General features: G+C 35.1%; 1 protein-coding gene and 1 pseudogene across 2 annotated transcripts in view; one reads left to right on the top strand and one right to left on the bottom strand.

The window, feature by feature from the left end:
- The window catches only part of YME1L1 (YME1 like 1 ATPase), a 30,810-nt gene that overhangs the window by 1,358 nt on the left and 8,656 nt on the right, over nucleotides 1–20,796 (bottom strand). For both annotated transcript variants that reach the window (XM_089903854.1, XM_022580343.3), the window contains 16 exons: nucleotides 19,512–19,674; nucleotides 18,881–18,979; nucleotides 14,620–14,729; nucleotides 13,820–13,970; nucleotides 13,329–13,412; nucleotides 12,088–12,170; nucleotides 9,879–9,969; nucleotides 8,786–8,938; nucleotides 7,194–7,326; nucleotides 6,425–6,487; nucleotides 5,186–5,298; nucleotides 4,174–4,329; nucleotides 3,016–3,167; nucleotides 1,886–2,012; nucleotides 1,719–1,792; nucleotides 986–1,072 (listed from right to left, as the gene is read on the bottom strand). In XM_089903854.1, coding sequence (XP_089759980.1) covers nucleotides 986–1,072; nucleotides 1,719–1,792; nucleotides 1,886–2,012; nucleotides 3,016–3,167; nucleotides 4,174–4,329; nucleotides 5,186–5,298; nucleotides 6,425–6,487; nucleotides 7,194–7,326; nucleotides 8,786–8,938; nucleotides 9,879–9,969; nucleotides 12,088–12,170; nucleotides 13,329–13,412; nucleotides 13,820–13,970; nucleotides 14,620–14,729; nucleotides 18,881–18,979; nucleotides 19,512–19,674 — 1,839 coding nt within the window. The remainder of the gene's footprint in view (nucleotides 1–985; nucleotides 1,073–1,718; nucleotides 1,793–1,885; nucleotides 2,013–3,015; nucleotides 3,168–4,173; nucleotides 4,330–5,185; nucleotides 5,299–6,424; nucleotides 6,488–7,193; nucleotides 7,327–8,785; nucleotides 8,939–9,878; nucleotides 9,970–12,087; nucleotides 12,171–13,328; nucleotides 13,413–13,819; nucleotides 13,971–14,619; nucleotides 14,730–18,880; nucleotides 18,980–19,511; nucleotides 19,675–20,796) is intronic.
- Nucleotides 8,044–8,448, top strand: LOC111178015 (synaptophysin-like protein 1 pseudogene; annotated as a pseudogene).

The following is a 20,796-nucleotide window of genomic DNA, read 5'->3' as shown; positions in this document are numbered from 1 at the left end:
TAATACAGTATCATTAAAGGTGATCCCTGACTTCCATACATTTGATTTTTTTTTTTTTTGCAACCCACCTTGAACTTTTCACTTAAATCCTTCAACTCTCTTTCCAAAGGTGAGTCTGAATTAAGTTTATCAGCTTATGAATAATGGCAGTAATAACAGTTCATTTTTGGCAGTGTCATATTTGCCTGTATAATGTTTATGCCAATATTTTACTAGTGAATTATATTTTTGTCCTTATAAAATTGGGTGGAAAATGTAAAAATGAATTTACCAACACCAAGAAACACAGGTCACATAAGCACAATACAATTACTAGACATTTTGAACATAACCATGTCCAAGTAAAATAATCAAATTAAAGAAAATATATAAAATATTAGAAATATATCAGCTAAAGTAGAACTGAATATTTAAATCACAATGTAAATTGTTCTGGGCTTCCCTAGTGGCACAGTGGTTAAGAATCCGCCTGCCAATGCAGGGGACGTGGGTTCAATCCCTGGTCCAGGAAGGTCCCACATGCCACGGAGCAACTAAGCCCATGCGCCACAACCATTGAAGCCCCGCACCACAGCCACTGAAGCCCGCGCCCTAGAGCCCGGGCTCAGCAACAAGAGAAGCCACCACAATGAAGAGCAGCCCCTGTTCACTGCAACTAGAGAAAGCCCAAGTGCAGCAACAAAGACCCAATGCAGCCAAAAATAAAATAAATAAATTTATTAAAAATATATATACATATATATATATATATACATATATATATATATAGTTCTTAGCCTATGGCCAGAATAAAATAAAGATCCAGTCTATGATCAGGGGTTCCAGTCTATGTCAAAGATCCAGTCTATGACATATTTAATCACGGCAGCAACGGTGCACCTATTAACTTTATAAAACAGAGGAACTTTAGGTTTTTTGCAAGCACCCAAATATTTAGGCACATTTTGACTAAATAGATAAACATTAAAAAAAAAAAGATCATTACCCTCAGAAGGATTCTGATTTCCTGTTCAATAGCAGATTGAGTTTCTGGACTCAGTTTCCCTGTATCACTGTAGGTCATAACTCCAAGCTAAAATCAATGAAAAGAAAGAAATCCAACAGAAAAACCTCCAACACTAATGTATGTAACAGAGGAAGTACTATCTTATACATAAGAAAATAAATATCATGGGGGCAAGGAAAAAATACAATATAAAAATGCCCTTGAGGGCAAAAAAACTTCATTATTCTTCTGCAAGTATAATACTAAAAAGTGTGAGCAAGAGAGAAAATTTTAAATCCTAAGTATTGTTCTGAGTACCTTCTTAGAAAACCTTAGCAGCTATTCTGGTCCAGAAATCCACACTTCACAGAGTACTGGAATTGCTTTATGGAGCCACAGTGATAATGTAGGAACGTGAAGTATGTGGAAAGGGCAAAGTAAGCAAGCTCAACAAGTAGGTCTTCGATGTCATATGAATAAAAAAAGCTAAAGAATTTATATTATCATTTGGTTAATTCATGAAGTAATAACTCTTACTGTTCGAGCAACTAGAATGGAAAGAGTATGTTACATTTCTCAGAAAATGACATTTAGTTTAGAGTAAGCTTTGTTAAATCCATCTGGAATGAGATAGGGGAAAATCTATCAACTTATAATGAGAGCCCTATCTCACAAAGAGACACTTGGCACATCAACATTTGATACATGAGGAAGGATTAAAATTAGCCATTACCTTTTCACTCATTCCAAATTTGGTGACCATCTGCTTTGCTATTTTGGTTGCATTATCAAAATCACTGGAAGCACCTAAAATTTTAAAATATACATAAAACTCAAGTTAAAAAAAAATCTTTAAACCAACAAACACAATTTGAACCAAAGCTATTCTTTACAGCCAACCTGTTGTAATATGATCAGTTCCAAATATAAGTTCCTCTGCCACTCTTCCTCCCATACTGACATCCATCTGAGCAAGAAGCTGAGCTCTAGTTTCGTTCCATCGATCATTCTCAGGCAACAGGGACACCTAGACAATTGAAAAACAAAGAAAAAATTCAGACACAGTTTTGAAACACTTACATTAATTAACCTGAATTATCATTTGTCTCCCATGACCTTACTTAATACCATGATGCTGAAAGCTCAGCGGCATTTAATAGAGATGGTCATGGTGATTGATGACCAAACCAGCTATGTATAAAATGAGGAAAGCAAAAGTGCAGTTTATAAATAATAAGTAGTTAATGCTGCAATACAACTGTTTGTCCCTCGTTGCACAAAAATGTTTAAAACGTCTATAGGGACGTCCCTGGTGGTGCAGTGGTTAAGAATTTGCCTGCCAATGCAGGGGACATGGTTCGAGCCCTGGTCTGGGAAGATCCCACATGCTGCAGAGCAACTCAGCCTGTGCGCCACAACTACTGGGCCCGCGCCCTAGAGCCTGCAAGCCACAATCACTGAGCCCATGTACCACAACTACTGAAGCCCGCGCGCCTAGAGCCTGTGCTCTGCAACAAGAGAAGCCACTGCAATGAGAAGCCCACGCACTGCAATGAAGAGCAGCCCCCTCTCGCTTCAACAAGAGAAAGCCCGCATGCAGCAAAGAAGACCCATCGCAGCCGAAAATAAAATTAAATAAATAAAAATAAAATGTCTATAATTAGATATGAAAATGAAACTTCTACTCAATGAGAAAAAACTCAGAAAAACTATTGAACCAGTCACTATGATACATAATTTCTTTTGAGGGGAAAAGAACAACTACATATTTAAGAATTATATTTTGCTGTCATTCCTGAATTACATTTCATAATGTAAATATATTATCTGAAATATTAAGGATATCCTTTATTAGCAGATAAATTTCACAAGTATGTCTGATTTCAAGGCAGTTGAGGAAGTTAAAGAAGAAAGTATCAACACACCTAGGAAGTAGCTGAATTTTCTTTTGAAATGTTTTCATCAGCAATTTCCTATATAAGCTCCTGGGGAGCACTATCTGAAAGAAAAGAAAAACTAAAGATACTCACATGTCCAAGTGTTGGCCCTCGTGGCATGATTGTAGCTTTGTTGATAGGCATAGCATCTTTAGTGTAGTATGCAATAATAGCATGACCAGATTCATGATACGCTGTGATCGTTTTGTTTTTGTTATCAATTTCCACACTTCTACGCTCAGGCCCTAAGAATAAAAATTTAATTAAGTAAAATACTCCATTAGGAAGGTATATTTAAATGAATGAAGCTCCTTTGCCTCAAAGTCATTCTTAGAGTAATATGATTTAATATCATTAATAAATATTTTAAAAGTGTGAAAGTTTAAAAAATGAGTTGACTCCACTCTACAACACATGTAAACCATAATTTGTCAACTGAAAACCAAACTGTAAAAACTATCATCTCAATCCTTATATCAAAAGGAAAAGCTTAATTCTATTTCTAGAAAATAAACTTCTAATTTAACAGGAATGTCATAACTAACCTGTTTTGAAGGCAATTCAAGATTTAAAATAAAAATTAAATACTGAAAAACAGTAAAATTAACTATTCTTTTATCAGCAATATCAGACAAGAGGAAAGACATGGGCACTCATGCCCCTCAAAGAGTGTAATATAAGTTACAATATATTTGTTCTGTAAGAGGCCAAACTGTGTTGCTCTGTTAGAGTATGTATTTGTATGTTTCTATACCTTTATTTTTTATAAACTTTCTCTCAAAATTAAGAGTTTTTTTCTCGGACTTCCCTGGTGGCACAGTGGTTAAGAATCCACCTGCCAATGCAGGGGACGTGGGTTCGTGCTCTGGTCCAGGAAGACTCCACATGCTGCAGAGCAACTAAGCCCGTGTGCCACAGCTACTGAGCCTGAGTTCTAGAGCCCGTGAGCCACAACTACTGAAGCCCACGCTCCTAGAGCCCATGTTCCACAAGAAGAGAAGCCACCGCAATGAGAAGCCTGTGCACCGCAATGAAGAGTAGCCCCCGCTCGCCGCAACTAGAGAAAGCCCGCATGCGGCAACAAAGACCCAATGCAGCCAATAAATAAATAAATAAATAAATAAATAAATAGAGTGAAGTACCACCAAACCAAAAATTACCAAGTGGCAATTTAAAAAAAAAGAATTTTTCCTCTAACATAATGAACAGTATAAGATAGGGGAAAAAAAGGAAGAAAAAAAGAAAACCTACCCATTAGGATTTTATCTTTGGAAAACTCTAGTTCCTTCATCGTAACCATTTCTTTTCCATCAACAGCTGCCTTTAAAGCAGCTTGGTTCACAAGATTCTCCAACTCTGCTCCAGAAAAGCCAACAGTACCTCGAGCTATGATTTCTGGATCAACAGCTATATGCAGACAGGACACAATATTAAAATTTCAGAAGAGCTAATAAAAAGCTCTTCATAAAGAACTCACATTGCAAAAGAAAGAAGATAGCCATCATGAACTGTAATTTTACAAAAGCTTACTTCACTAAATTCTAAGGGGAAAAAGCCAAAACTGCTATTAAACACACCATTAAAATTGTCATTGGGACAAATGACAAAAGTTCTTACATTTAAATAACTTTGTGATAAACAAAGAAAGGTAGAGTTGCCAGATAACGATTTACAAACCTTTAATTATGGCCTAACCACAAACTGAAAAAGCACATTCATAGACAACGTTTTGTTTTCAGAATTTCATCTTGGAATAACTTTGGACATAATAGCCCCCCTTATTATCGGAAACATATTTGGTTTTATGAATTGATTCAGATATCTTTGAAAATACTGCAGCTTTAATAGCTGCTTTTATTACTCAGGTGGTTCTATAATATTTCCATGTGTTTTGTTTTATAGTTTGCTTCCCCTCTTTTGGCCCCAAAGTGACTATATCATACGGTACTATGCTCATAATATACAGGTGCTTTTATATTATTTTATATTTTACATTCATCTAAAGAAACATTTATACATAGATTCATCAAGTATTATCTAAGTACTCAAAGAAAACTTTGTTTAGAATCGGGATTCAAAATGACAGAATCTCTGGATACACATTAATTGAGAAATGGACTTTATGGACAAACAAGAGGAGAGAAAAATAGACATTTAAAGGAATTTGTCTTTTAAGACATCCTGAGTAAGGACCACAAACAGGGTGGATTGATATATTACCATTTTATGGAGATAATGTCTGTATCATCGAATTAAGACTTACACTGATCAAACTTTATTTTATTGAGATACCACTTCAAGATTTCTGTTCGACCTTTCACATCTGGCCTGGGAACTGTAACCTGCATGTCAAAACGACCAGGACGTATTAAGGCGCTAAAGGAAGAATACAAAAAGAAAATATAAATTAATAAGCTGACTGTGCTGAAGGTCAAGTTAAAGAGGAATGACATCCTAAAGAGAAGATGGAAAGACAATGGCAACGAATATCTATTTTGAACATAAATATTCAGATTAGTTCCTTATAAAACGTGGCTCAAATAACAGTTTCAATAACCGGAAGGCAGAACAAAGGTTCATATAGTTAAATGTGTGCATCTAGATAGCATACAACCCGTCAGAGACAAAGACATGCAAGTCAGCCAGTCAAGGAACAAATAATTCTACAGCAATCTATTATGAGCGCTACACATCCATCTTACTGCTATTAAGTACAAAATGTTAAACTAGAGTCTTAGGCAAGAACTAACTATTAGATCAAATGAAAGTAGGAATAACTTCTATATAATAAAACCAATAAAAATTTTAAACTATAGTAAATTTTATTCTAAAAATCCTCTCCACCCCCCACCCAAAAGCTTTGTGATGTTTAAGTTGTGAGAAGACTCTTTTAGCAGCTTTACTGAGATACAATTTTCATATCATAGAATTTGAAGTCGAAAACCCAGTGTAGTTTTCTTTTTAACATCATTATTGGAGTACAAATTTGCTTTACAATGGTGTGTTAGTTTCTGCTGTGTAACAAATTGAATCAGCTATACATATACATATATCCCCATATCCCCTCCCTCTTGCGCCTCCCTCCCACCCTCCCTATCCCACCCCTCTAGGTGGTCACAAAGTACCGAGCTGATCTCCCTGTGCTGCGCCGCTGCTGACCACTAGCTATCTATTTTACGTTTGGTAGTGTAACCCAGTGGTTTTTAATATATTCAGAGTTGCCCAACCATCACCACAATCTAATTTTAGAGAATTTTTACCCCCTCCCCCTCTCCTCCAGCTGAAAGAAACCCCGAATCTATTGGCAGTTATTCCCCATTTTCCCTAACCTCTGGCAACCACTAAATTACTTTCTGTTGCTATGGATCTGCTTATTCTAGACATTTCATATAAAAGCAATCATATAATATGTGATGTTTTGTGATGGGTTTCCTTCACTTAGCACAATGTTTTTAAAGTTCATCACTATTCTAGAATATATCACAAAAATTTTAATACTTACTTATCTAATGCCTCTGGGAAGTTCGTGGCTCCTATGATGATAACTCCTTCGTTGGGTTTAAAACTATTAAAAAAAAAAAGGACCTTTTCATTGAAAATTAAAACAGCACACATGTAGAAATGTTCTATGCAAAACTGTTTATCATTAATCTTACTGACAGCAAAGAAAAGGGATTGATCTTTTTAAAGCCCAAAATGATACGGCATCTCTAATTGTTTTTTAAAATGCCAGTGCACTTCAATAAAAGTGTTAATAATAAATCACCAAATCATCTGTGGTTACATACCTTCGTAATAATTTTTCTAGTTAGGAAGAGATGACCTGACACAAAAAGCTTGAGTCTCTGACTGATTTTTGAAAAATTATTTTCAAGTTTACCAATTCAAATTATTTGCTCCTAGACTTCCAGAATGTCTTATATGACTTTAAGAAACATTTTTTTGATCTACAGCAACACTCAAAGCTAGTCACAAACAGTGCAGGGATAAGGGTATTCTCCCTTTACATCTCCAAAGAGACTACTACTTTCAGCTGGAATCACTGCTTTCCTGTCATGCTACAGTAAATGAAAAATCTATTTTTTAATTTAAGAAAAGTTGATATAACAATTATCAATGATCCCATTAGTAAAAACAATACAATAGTCAAAATAGCTTGTCATTACTTCTTGCACGAGGGACTACTCTGTTGCCTATAAACAAAATTTTTCCTATCTCTGGTATGCTACCAAATATATCACCAAATTCTAAAGACAGGAAGATTCAATTACCCATCCATTTCAGCAAGAAGTTGATTTATGGTCTGCCGTGAATATGGATGCATTGGAGATTCAATTCGCTTCCCACCAACAGAATCTAATTCATCAATAAATATAACACACGGGGCATTTGCTTTTGCTTCCCCTAAGAAGACAGAAAAGATTCAAATAAGTTTAATAAAATCAACACTTTTAAAATAAAATTGCATAAATATTTAACAACTTGTAAGACAGTTAAAAAGCCAAGAAAAGACATTCAGTAGGGAGAAAATACATAAAAGGAGGTCCTTCTTAAACTGATTTAAGAACAGTAGCCTCAGAAGAAAAAAAAAATTATACCATTGAGTATTCATTCTTCCTAGTTGTACAAACCATATACAATCAGATTTGAGGCAAATACTTTTTAAATACATACTAAAGAATTGATAGGCCCGCCCCGCTTGCCCTTTCTCACGGCCAGGCGGCTCTGTCTCTTCGGTCCCCCTCCTCCTCCGCCCCACCGTCCTGACTCTCTCTCCCTCCTTCCCTCAGAGGATGTCCTGCTTCCAGCTCAACCTCAACCCGCTCAAGAAGCCGCTCGGCTTCATCAAGGTCCTCGAGTGGATTGCTTCTATCTTTGCTTTTGCCACCTGTGGAGGTTTTAAGGGCAAAACAGAAATTCAAGTGGCTTGTCGTCCTAAAGTTTCTGACAATAAAACGATCACAGCTACTTTGGGTTATCAATTCAGGTTGAATGAAGCATCATTTCAGGCACATCAAGGTGTAAATATGTGTGATGTAGATTGGAAAAATCATGTCCTTATTGGAGATTACTCTTCTTCTGCACAATTCTATGTTACTTTTGCAGTCTTTGTCTTCCTATACTGCATCGCTGCTCTATGTTGGTTACACGAACGTGTATCGTGATAGTCGAAAACTTCCCATGGTTGACTTTGTTGTTACTCTTGTTGTCACTTTTTTGTGGTTGGTGAGCACTTCAGCCTGGGCTAAAGCTCTTACAGATATTAAAACAGCTACTGGTCACAATATTGTCCAGGAACTTCTGCCTTGTAATCAACAAGGAGTGATATGTCATTTTGGCTCTGTGACTACTATGGGATCCCTAAATGTATCTGTGATCTTTGGCTTTCTGAATATGATACTTTGGGGAGGAAATGCATGGTTTGTGTACAAGGAGACCAGCTTACACAGTCCCTCAAATACTTCTACTTCCCATAGCTAAGGAGGTATTCCTCCTCCAACTGGAATATAAATTATAATTGAAGGGAGAAGTACACTGTTTGAAACAGATGTCTATACTATGACTTGTTGCCAACATCTTGAGAAGCATTTTTTGTTTCTAATAAAAGTAACAGCTTTTTCAATAAACTGGTGAGGCCCCCAGGCTCACCCAGCAATCTAGCACTTCCACTAGCTCTTCCGACTAATTGGGGGAAAAAAGTACAGTTCTATTTTAGCTCACACACTAAGTTATCCGAAACCGGAACCCTACAATTTCAGCCAACTATATCAATCAGAAACAGGTAGCAAAGAAAGGGTAAGAAACACTCTTCCTCTAAAGTTAAGAGAAATTAGTACTGTATGAAAGATACGTTAAAACCTACTAAAAAGATTTCTTATACGGCTGGCTCCCACACCCACAAACATCTCATCAAATTCTGATCCAGAAGCATAATAAAAAGGAACATCAGCTTCTCCGGCCACAGCTCGGGCAAGAAGTGTCTTCCCTGTCCCCGGTGGTCCAACTAAAAGAATTCCTAAAAGAAAAAATAAACAAGAACGGTTCAAATTAAAAATCAGAAACAAAGCCTGACATGAACTTATAACAAATAATTATTAATTTATATAGCTTTGCAGTTGAAGGCACATCAATGACCAATATTTTGAAACATAGCCAAAATGTATTTGTCTCTACTAATGATTCACTTCAGGATCTGCTCCTTAACTAATTCTCCTATATCATTTAAATACTGTTTACATATTGGGACAAATGCTGAAATTTGAATATGACTTTGAATTAGATTAATAGTTTTGGATCTATGTTAAATTTCCTGATTTTAATAACTGTACTGAAATGGTGTAAAGAGAATATCCGTAATTCTTAGGAAATACACAATGAGGTATTTAGGGGCAAAGGAGCATGACATCTATAATTCACTTGCAAATGGTTTAAAAATTACACGTTATGTAAAGAAAGGAATGAGCAAATAGAACAAAATGTTAAAAAAATTTTGAGTCTCATGAGTTAAAAGTATGGAGGGAGTTGTTTTTTTTTTTTTTTCCGGTATGCGGGCCTCTCACTGCCGTGGCCTCTCCTGCCGCGGAGCACAGGCTCCGGACACGCAGGCTCAGCGGCCATGGCTCACAGGCCCAGCCGGAGCGGCATGTGGGATCCTTCCGGACCGGGGCACGAACCCATGTCCCCTGCATCGGCAGGCGGACCCTCAACCACTGCGCCACCAGGGAAGCCCTGGAGGGAGTTCTTTGTACTATTTATTGTTGCAATTTACTTAAAGTTTGAAATTAAAACAAAATTTTAAATTACCAAAAAAAAAGATTACAGAACAGTATGTTCAGAATGAGCACTTATTTGTAAAATAGCAATTAAGAATTAAACTTTAATCAAATCTGATAAAAGTTAAATTAGTGACATATTACAGTATTTTGTCAAGTTATGTGAAAGGGAAGATATCTTACCTTTCGGAAGTTTACCTCCAAGAACAGTAAATTTTTGTGGATTTTTCAAGAATTCAACAACTTCTTGTAATTCTTGTTTAGCTTCCTCCACCTAAAGTGATACAATTTACCAAGTAATTATTATATTACCAAGATACCCTCTTTGAATATCATAAATTTAACTGCAGATTAAATTAACTTGGCTTTTTGTTTCAGTGAAAGTATACAAAAAGGCCCCTTTAGAAATACTCAGAGTTTTCTCCCGACCCTCAATGCCAGTTATATGAAGTCTCCTTATATATCCCAACAAAAACCCTTTTTAACTGCTTCCTTTGGTTAAAAAGAACTGTTATATTCAAAATTCTCGTTAAATGTGTCAGTGGCATTTAATATAAAGAGTCACCTATTAAGTTTCAAATCCAAAACTGTTTTGGACCTGGTTATAAGCTTCAATGGCAAATTATGTGGACTTACTATATATTAATGATAAGGGAGTCTGTGTTTAAGTTATAACATTAATTTGTGATTAGTTATGAGATCATTTTCATTACAAGGAACTACTACTAGATTATAAACGACTTAGTTCCTGACAAATGCCAAAGGACAGTGACAAAAATTAAGCTATAGTGTACTAATATTGTTTTATAAATGGCTGTGGTAAAAAAAATTTAAGAGATTTAATCTCCAAAATATAAAATATTGCAGAATTGAGATCCCTAGCAAAAATAAAGCCCAATCCAGCCAACAAAAATGGCAATCAGAAAACGAGTTCAACTTTAAAACTCTGATATAAGATTAAGATGCCTATCAGAAATGGTGAGCCATTTTCCTAGTCAGCATATAACCAGAAGTCACAAATGCAAATTCCTAGTGGCAAAACGGTATCAATCAATGAGTGCAGAAGGCCAGATGTAAAACAATAGTGGTGGCAATGTGCTGAACTGGAAAGCAACAGTCCCTTTAAAGACAACCACAACATGGCTCTGCCAAAGAATACAGGCCTAGCACTCCAGGCTTCAATGTTCAAAAAACAAATGAACAAACAATCCGGAAATCTTTTTGTGGGTGAAACTTCAATTTAAAAATGTTGGCTACCAATGTAAATTAAAAATGCCTTTGCATGTGTACTTTCACATATTTATTTATTTTAAATTACACTGGCGTAATAACATATTTGCAGCCAACCTGCAACCTCACATTATACAACTTTAAATAACTCTCAGTGAGAAAGCTCAAGTACATTGGGCAGCGTTAAAAAGAAAGTACCTGGGAAGGGGTGAATGTGAAACACATCTTTGGGCCAAAGTCCCACAAGACTTAGCACCACACACACACACCTCAGATGCCAATCCCAAATCTAGGTTGTCTCTGTGCTTCTACCAATTGGCTATAAATTGGAGGTTCCCACAACCCCTCCTTGTGTTTGATTAATTTGCTAGAGCAGCTCAGAGAACTCAGGAAACCAGTTTAGGTGCTAGACTACTGGTTTATTATGAAAGGATATAACTCAGAACAGCCAGAAGGAAGAGACAGGTAGGGCAAGGGACATAGGAAGAGGCACAGGCCCCTCCACGTCCTCTCTGAAAACGCTACTGTCCTCACACCTCCATGTGTTCACCAACTGAAAGCTCCCTGAACCCGGATCTGTTGGGATTTTTATGGGAGTTTCCTCACATAGACATGATCAATTATTAACTCCCTTTCCAGCCCCTCTCCCCTCTCTGGAGAACAGAGTGGAGGTGAAAGTTCTAAGGCCCTAATCATGGCTGGGTCCTTCTGGTGACTGGCCCCCAACCAGGCACCCACCCAGAACCACCTCATTTGAACAAAAGACACTGCAGGAATTCCCTGGTGGTCCAGTGGTTAGGACTCCAAGTTTTCACTGCCGTGGGCCCGGGTTCAATCCCTGGTTGGGAAAATAAGATCTGGCAAGCTGCGTGCAGTGTGGCCAAGGCGGAAAAAAAAAAGAACAAAGGACACTGCTATCACCCAGGAAATTCTAAGGGACTCAGAAGCCCTGTGTCAGGAACCGGGGTCAAAGACCAAACAGTAAAACAAAAGATGCTCCTGGTGCTCTTAGCACTTTGGAAATGACAAGGGTTTTAGGACGTCTGTGCCAGGAACATGGGGCAGAAACCAATATATATATTTTCTATTATTTCAACCTTTAGAATAATAAAATACAATTAAGATAATGTTTGAGGAGATCAAGGTAAACTTTTTAACTTACTCCTTTAACATGTTCAAAGGTAACATTTTTCATCTGCACAGGATCTACGGCAGAATCAAGCCCTGTTGTTGTCCGGAAGCGGACTAAAGGGACATAAACAAATGTTTACATATTTGATAGATTCATAAAATACTAACTACCTTATTTTTCAGATGCAAGAAAGCCCAGAAAAATTAAATATCTAACTTCACATATATTTAATCAGTGTGAGGAGTAGATATTAGGTCTTCTGGATTTTGAGATGGTATTCAAGGAATAAATGATTCATAATAAAATGACACCTTTGCCTTTCCAATTAAAACTAAGAATTTTCCTCTTCTTATATCGAATAATAAAAATTTAAACCAATGGTTCTCAAACTCCATTGTACATAATTAAGAAACACAAAGGAATAATCATCAGAGCTCATCCCACCCCTCCACCACCCTGCTGATATCACCTATCATCCCTATATTGGTTTTTTTTTGAAAAAACGGAGACAAGAGAAGGCAGATCTAGATATAAAAAGGCTATTCCTAGATGTTAAAACCTCATCTCAGTTTTGATGTCACTAACAAATTTTAAAATAACTGGGGCTACATTCAAGTTCTGGGAATGATTCCTTATACAGGTCAACCAATGTTCTTAATTGTAAATCAGTTTTTTTCTCTCAAGGTAATCCATCATAAAGAAAGGAGAAAACACGGGGTAAAAACTGAATGACAGTTGAAAAAGCAATTGGAACTGCTTAAACCTGACATTATTACTTCATTTTAGACTTGCAAACTGAGAAAATCTGGGACTCTATTTAAAGTAATTTTCCATATAAGTTAATTTTTACAAAATTCAATTTATTATTGTCTTTGAAACAGATGACTATTACACTTTGTATTGCTATTATAAAATTCTTCTACATGTTTTTAAAATTTTATTATTGGATAGGTATCATATTCTAAAAATCTGGGGAACTAACCACTACCAGAAGTAGATCTAACATTTCCACTCTAACATAATCCTTGGAACTTTAATTTCAATGCAAAAAACAACTCTAACATAATCCTTGGAACTTTAATTTCAATGCAAAAAACAATCTTAAAGTGACCCAATCTGAGAAGTCTTGACTTAGGAATGAAAGACCTAGACTCTGGAACTATAAACATTAATGTTTTCTTATCTCTAAGCCTTAGATAGACCAACTATGAAAAAGAAATGAGTATATAAAAGACAAAAAAAAAAGTCAGATAAATATAAAGAGCCTCTACCAGATAAAAATGGGTTTTTTAAGAGTCCATAAATGCCAACTACCAGCAGAATAAAGACAATCAGGCGAGTTCTTCTTAGAGAATCTGGAGAAAAAAGAAAAAGCCTTAAATCAAATTATATCAATGAGAAATGACATATCAATGAAATGCAAATATTAGGTTACTGACGGTAATCACATTTCACCACGTGCAATATTGGAGCCTGGCATGTTTTGCATAATCTCCATGATTGCCTTTCAGCACCTGTTACCAAAAACTTCATGAAGCCACTCATGCTTCTATCGCTGACTTTGGCTTCTCACTTCAGAAAGTGAAAAGTGCCAGCAGATATTCCCACTTCTACACCACAGCTTAAGATACAAATATAACGAAATATAACCAATAAAATGTTGGGAAATTGTTAGAAAAGTTATTATAATCACTTAAAGGCAGGACTATAACTTTCTTTCAGATATTCTTCCCTAAATATGGATGCTGTCAAATCAACTCACCATTGGTTTTTTGTGTCAGTGCTTGAGCTTTCAGAAAACCCTCTGCAAAACCAGTTTTAAATGCATCTTGGTGAGCTTCAGGTATGTTTTTGGTTTTCATGAGTTTGTCCAAACTCTCAACGTCTGATCCTCTGTCCCGCAAAAGAAACCCCTAAATACGCAAACAATACATCAGTATCAGCTGATTATACAGATAATACTCCCCCAAAATATAACAACCACTCACAAAAAAATTCATTAAAATTCTAGAATTAAACATTTTTATTGTCAATGAGAAGAATTAAGACTCAACAATAAATAATCAATGGCTAGGAAACTAACACTGGACCCTATACTTGCATCAATTAATATAGAGAAACTCTCTACATAAGACCACTAACTACACTGAAAACATTTAACAGGTCACATGTTGACTTAGGGTTCTAATGGCTTAGAATAGGTCACATTCCTTTATTTCTGCTGGAGGAAAAACCTCATTCATTTATTAAATGTTTACTGAGCACCTTGCATATACTTGGTCCTGTATAAGTTCTGAAGATGTAAAGATAAATAACCAATCATCTGAATGTTTTCAGTCTATTGGGCAGAGATACACAAATAACTAAGTTTTTGAAATCATTTTGATACTATGTTAGAGGTACTAGGTATGGTGGTAAAACAACTGCTACCTAAGAAGTCAGTAACAGTGGAAAGATGGAAGAAAATCTATTAGTCAGCAATAGAAATCAGATATTGAACATTCTTTTTAATAACTTGAAAATTACTGCTTTTTCAAACAACAGCATAAAAGGTCTAATTACCTTCACGAATGATGGTGCTGTATGTTGTGTTTCTGCTAATCTTTCAGAAGTGGACTGTAGACGTCGTGTCCTTGATTTTAAAGTTTTAAAACCCCGAGACTGTATGAAAACTGAATCAAACAGTATAATATTTACTTCTCATTTTAAATTTTTATAAGGAAAATGCGTAAGAATCAAAACTCTGACACTATTCCCATACATCCTAGTTATTATCTCATTTTTTTTACACAGTTCTTTGTTGTTGTTTTTACATTTTAAAATTACCAAGAAAAAGTAAAGTTGATTTATAGATTCAATCCGTTTTAATGACTTTAATTACAAGTGTGCTGAAGTGTTCCAGAAGTAACCAATTGAACAATTCCATGACTATACTTCTATGTATTAAAACATGCTCTTTCTATAAAAATAGTACATAACTTTTACAATTCTCTTCTTTCCCTTAACAATTTATCATGGACATTTTCCAGAACAGATGAGGCAGTGCATTCAGTTTAATGGCTGTTTACAGTTTTCCCATGTATCAGGCTATGACAATTTACTCATCTACTTCCCTACTATGGGCATTAGCTGTTTCCTAGTTTTTATTGCTAAAAATAATGCTGCAGTTAAAAATCCTGTACATGTTATCTTTCATCACACACAGACTACATTCCTAAAAGTGACACTGTGAGACCCGAACTGTTTAACACTAAGAAACTGTCCTCCAAAAGGATGCTGTCAAGAATTTATACACCCACGAGTGAATATGAGTGTCCTTTCCTCCATATCCTTTGCAGCACTGAATATAAATAAAAATCTTTTTAATTTGTACAAAATCTGATGGGCAGAAAGTAACATTTTGTTTCAATTTGCATTTCAGATTAGAAGTGAGGAAAATTTTTGAAAACATTTTTAATTTTTTTTTTTTTTTTGCGGTACACGGGCCTCTCACTGTTGTGGCCTCTCCCGTTGCGGAACACAGGCTCCAGACGCGCAGGCTCAGCGACCATGGCTCACGGGCCCAGCCGCTCCGCGGCATGTGGGACCCTCCCGGACCGGGGCACGAACCCGTGTCCCCTGCATCGGCAGGCGAACTCTCAACCACTGCGCCACCAGGGAAACCCACATTTTTAATTTTTATTGATTATTTTTATTTCTTTAGTGAACTGAGCACTCATGACCTTTCATATTTTTCCATTTTCATTTGCAGAATATGGATATACTTTAAGATATACTTTTAGTCATGTATATTTCAAACATTTATTTTAATGTCTTTGTCTTTAGTTAAGTGATACAGTAATTTGTAAGGTTAATGAAGCCATGTCTTTTAATCTTTAGTGGTTTGTTCACTGTGCTTTGATTAAAGAGTCTCATCCTCACACTAAGATTTTAAAGGCAGTTTACTGACTTCATCTAATACTTCTACTTGTTTTCAGTTCTCTGGAACTTTTTAAGGTGTAAGAAAATAATCTGATTCCCTTTTTATGCCCAAATTTAAAATCAACTCTTTATTTTCCTAACCAATGTTTCGAGTTTTGATTGGAGTTGCACTGAAAATCTGGGTGCAAATTGACAATGTTAGAACACTAAGTTCTTCTGAAAAGGACTACAGTACTCTCTCACTTTATTTTACTCAGCTCTTCTTTTATTTCTTTCAGTCAGGTTTCATATGCATACATATATACATCTGTGAGTGTATATATATATCATGTTGCATATTTCTTGTCAGGGTACAAGAGTTCATGGATTTTGAACGAACTGTAAATAAAACCTATTGCTAGGATTAAAAAAAAAAAAGCGATTGATTTTTATGCATTTATCTTCTATGGCACCAGGGCAGCCTTTCAGTTGATTTTATTGAATTTTCTGGTAAACAATTGTATCACCTAATTATAATTTTGCCCCTTTTAACTTATATAAAACTTCCTTTTTCTTTTTAATCAGATATTTCAGGATCTCCAAATTACTGAACAAAAACAGGATACTAGACATCCTGTTTCTCATATTAATGAGAACCTAACAGATACACTTCAGAAATTTTAAAAGTATCTATTCTACAAGTTTTTAGGAAGCATAATAATTAGCATATATATCACATGCCTTTTTATCATACACAAATAATAATCCTTTTCTTGTCTAATCAATTAACATGATAAATTAACATACTTCCTAATGTTAAATCATTCTTGTATTCCTTAATCATAATTTTTAGGATATTTCTATATGTGCTTTTTTAGACTTTACTTAGGATTTCTATATCTAGATTAAGTGAAATTAATCTATTGTATTCTTTTTGTACTAATATTTTAGTATCAGTCGTCTCATGGAATAAACAGGGAAGCCTAGTCTATCTTTTTCTTTATTAAAAAAGTTTTAAATAACAGGAAGACTCCTGACCTTGGAAAACAGAATACAGCCATAAAACCATCTGAGCCCAGTGCCTTTGGGGCAAAGAGATTATATTTGAAAGATATTATCTTTCAAATTCTATAGTTATTGTCTTATCTCTTCCTGGGTCAATTTTGCTAGTAATTTATAACTCAAATAATTATGTTTCAACTTATTTTTATTTACAATATAAAATTATATACATTACAATTTAAAAATCTTCATTATCTGTGACAGTTCCCACTTTTCACTTCTAACACTGTATTTTCTCATTTCTTAATCAGACTGTTTGTTCTATTTTCTTTTCAAATTAAATTGATTCTTGATTAAATTAAGTAAAACCATTTCTTGCCATTATATTCATTTAATGTGTCTTATCCATATTAATTTCTCACGTTCTTTTAAAGAAATTCTAAAAATAAATATTTAATCAATTTATTTCCCATCTTCCTTATTTCCTAAAATTCATACAATGCTTTCAGCTTCAGTTTGTCCTCAACCCAAAGATTTAGATATGCAGATTTTCATTGTGGTTCAGGAATAATTGTCTGTAATTTGTTTTCAATTCCCTTCAGCCACAAGACACTTAGAAAAGTATCTTTAAACATTTCCACATATTTAGGAATTTTTTTTAGGTATCTTTTCTATTATTTGACTTCAGTTTTATCATATGATCAGAGAATCTGACCTTTGAGTTTTAACTTTTTAAAAAGTTATTAAGATATTTTTCATACCCTAATACATGCTCAGTTTTTTTCTTCCTTGAATATTTAAAACTGAGTGTATCATCCCTTCTTAAGTATTCTTCTGTCTTCTACATTAACCATTTCTTCAAAGAACTACAAAAGAGATTTCTTTGCCCAACCTGGTGCCTCTCCTTCATGCTATAAATTTTCCTCAAACGTGGAGATTCTTGCAAACCAGTTGTATTTGTAAAGAAGAACACAATGATCAGTACTGACTGCAGACAGTAGTCCTCAAAACTATCAAAGTGGTAAATATATTTAGACTACAAAACATGGACTTATGGTAAATGAGCAGGTACCTTTAGTGTATGATTCAAGTCCAAAGTAACCTGAGTTACTATCTTGTTTCTCTCTTTGGCATCAACCCTCAAACCAGGAGTCCCCTTTCAACATACACACACGGACACCTTATTAGAGATGTGTTCTTTTGTCTAAAAGTTGCAAGCCAGATCTGTTCTGTGACTGGCCCACTTTTCACAATCTTTCAACTGTTTCACTAAATCAGCTACCCCAGAGCTCACTATTATTGACTTAGAACTTGGGGATTTTTCCTAAGTTCTACTGGAATTAGCATTACACACCTCCTTCATGTCACTCTACTATAAGCGTCATGAGGGTTGATAACGTATGTCTTTTTCAGTTACATAACTATCACTCTCGCCTAACACCTATCAGTAGTGCCTGATATTAAATAAATATGAATGAATACATATTGGATTTTGATATCAATGGGGTTTCGTCTACTTTACAAGTTCCAGAAAGTCATCAAATTTCTGGTCCATTTACAAAACCCCTCTGCTGCTGCCCTGACTTTTTTCTTATTTTTATCTTTTTTTGTCATTGCAATGGGATTTTGAAAATGAGAGAAGTAAACAAATGTGCTTAATTGTTTTGGAGCAGGTATACGTGAGCTCCCTAGAGTTTCCTTTACTGTGGCACTTGTCACTCACATTCAAAATTTAGTTATATTTCCCAGGTTAAAAATTACAGAGATATACCCAAACTAGTTGATTCCAAATATTCTCCAAGTTCTACTGTGAGCTACAAATGAATGTTTCTAATCATTAATATCATTTAAAAAGACAAATCTGAATAGATTAAATAAATCTATTATTTTTTTCAAAATAAGTACAACTGTTGCTTCATACCTGGCCAGTACTGAAGATCTGAACAAATTCGTTTAAGAGTTCTTGAATGTTGTCTGTACAAGCAAGAGGAACGTAAAGTACTAAATATATCTAAGCAACCTGGAGGGAAATTGTAAAAAGTAAATTTTCTAACGGTCAAACAAAAAAGTCATGAAATACAACAAATAATTTTACCGAATATTAGAAAAACCAAAATGAGTTTTGCCTTTCATTTGCCCATGTATGACTCTGCTTTTTGTATTTTTATCTAAAAGCATTGCAAATTTAATCACATTTCTTCATCATATTAGTGTCTATCACTTGTCCTTTAGATTATCTTTTTTTATATGATCTACAAATATAGCTGCCAATGAAATTAAATTCAAACCAAGAGGTAAAAATATATATGTCTAGCTAAAGTTACTTTTAGCTAAGAGCACGGAGAAACAAAAAATTGCTATTTCCTAGAGACAATTTCAAAACTCTAATCAAAAAAAAACAAAAAAAACCTCTAATCAACAATGTAATGAAACACTGGAAACCAGAGGTGTATTAATAAGTGGTATCAAAAAAAAAATAAGTGGTATCAATTAAATTATCAATAGTACTGTAATGGCTTACCTTCATTGGGACACAAAATATATTAACTTACCATATTTATTTTCAAAGAAGGACTGTGCAGATACATGAGATGTATGCCAATGGGAAGAAACGTTTTTGTCCTTACAAATTCCAGGAAGTAGACTGTCTACCAGTTGATCAATTTGTCCAATTTTTAATTCAGATAATCCAAGGTCCCTTAAGTTAAGTATAGGCTGTAAAAGATTAATTCAACCAAGTAAGCATTATTATTTTTTAATTTTTATTTTTTTACTGACATATAGTTGATTTACAATGTTTCAGGTATACAGCAGTGATTCAGTTATATATACATATACTTATATACGTATAAATATATGTATTCTTTTTCAGATTTTCCATTACAAGTTATTACAAGATATTGAATACAGTTCCCTGTGCTATACAGTAGGTCCTTGTTGTTTATATCAAGTAAGCATTATTATCAAGCTATTTAACTTGAAGAGTACTTATCAATTGAAACAATGTGAATTTTTTTTTTTTTTTTTTTTTTTTTGCGGTACGCAGGCCTCTCACTGTTGTGGCCTCCCCCGTTGCAGAGCACAGCCTCCGGACACGCAGGCTCAGAGGCCATGGCTCACGGGCCCAGCCGCTCTGCGGCATGTGGGATCTTCCTGGACTGGGGCACGAACCCGTGTCCTCTGCATCGGCAGGCGGACTCTCAACCACTGCGCCACCAGGGAAGCCATTAAAAGGTGCTTTTTAAGGTAAGAAAAACTGTAGAATATAAACCACGTTATTATAATGGAATCAGAAGGACTACGATATTCAAGAGCTACAAAGATATTTTATCTTTTAAAATGGGGAAACCAAAAAGTCTATTTATAATACAAAGGGAAATGCAGATTTTTAACTAAGACAGAAATTTATGCCCCTTACATAATGAGTATCAAGTCCTAGGAACATAAAGAGAAATAAGGTACATATGAATATGATAATTATCATACAATAAGGTAACTGCTATTACAGAGATATTTTTTTAAAAAGTCATAAGAGAACACAACAACTAATTTCCTAAGTGATAAGGCTTCACTGAAATAACACTTAATTCACAAATGATGGGGGCAGAAACCTTGGGGAAGAAGGCAAACAAAAAGTCATCAAAGGGCTTGGAATGTTTGAGATGCAGTAAAAAGTTTAGTGACCAAAGAAAGCACTAGAAAGATGGGCTATGGCCATATTGTGAAGAGCCTTGTTTGAATTTAATTCTATAGCTAATATCATTAGTTTTGTTTTATAGGAAGAAAATAGAAGACAAAGATGATAAGCTGGAGAACAGAAGGCTGATGTAACAAGAG

Source organism: Delphinapterus leucas, chromosome 2 (assembly GCF_059928025.1).
Source record: "Delphinapterus leucas isolate spDelLeu-1000000601 "Yukka" chromosome 2, BTC_Dleu_Yukka2, whole genome shotgun sequence".
Classification (NCBI taxonomy): domain Eukaryota; kingdom Metazoa; phylum Chordata; class Mammalia; order Artiodactyla; family Monodontidae; genus Delphinapterus; species Delphinapterus leucas.
Note: the sequence above shows the minus strand (reverse complement) of the source record. Positions and strands in the feature narration are given on the sequence as shown.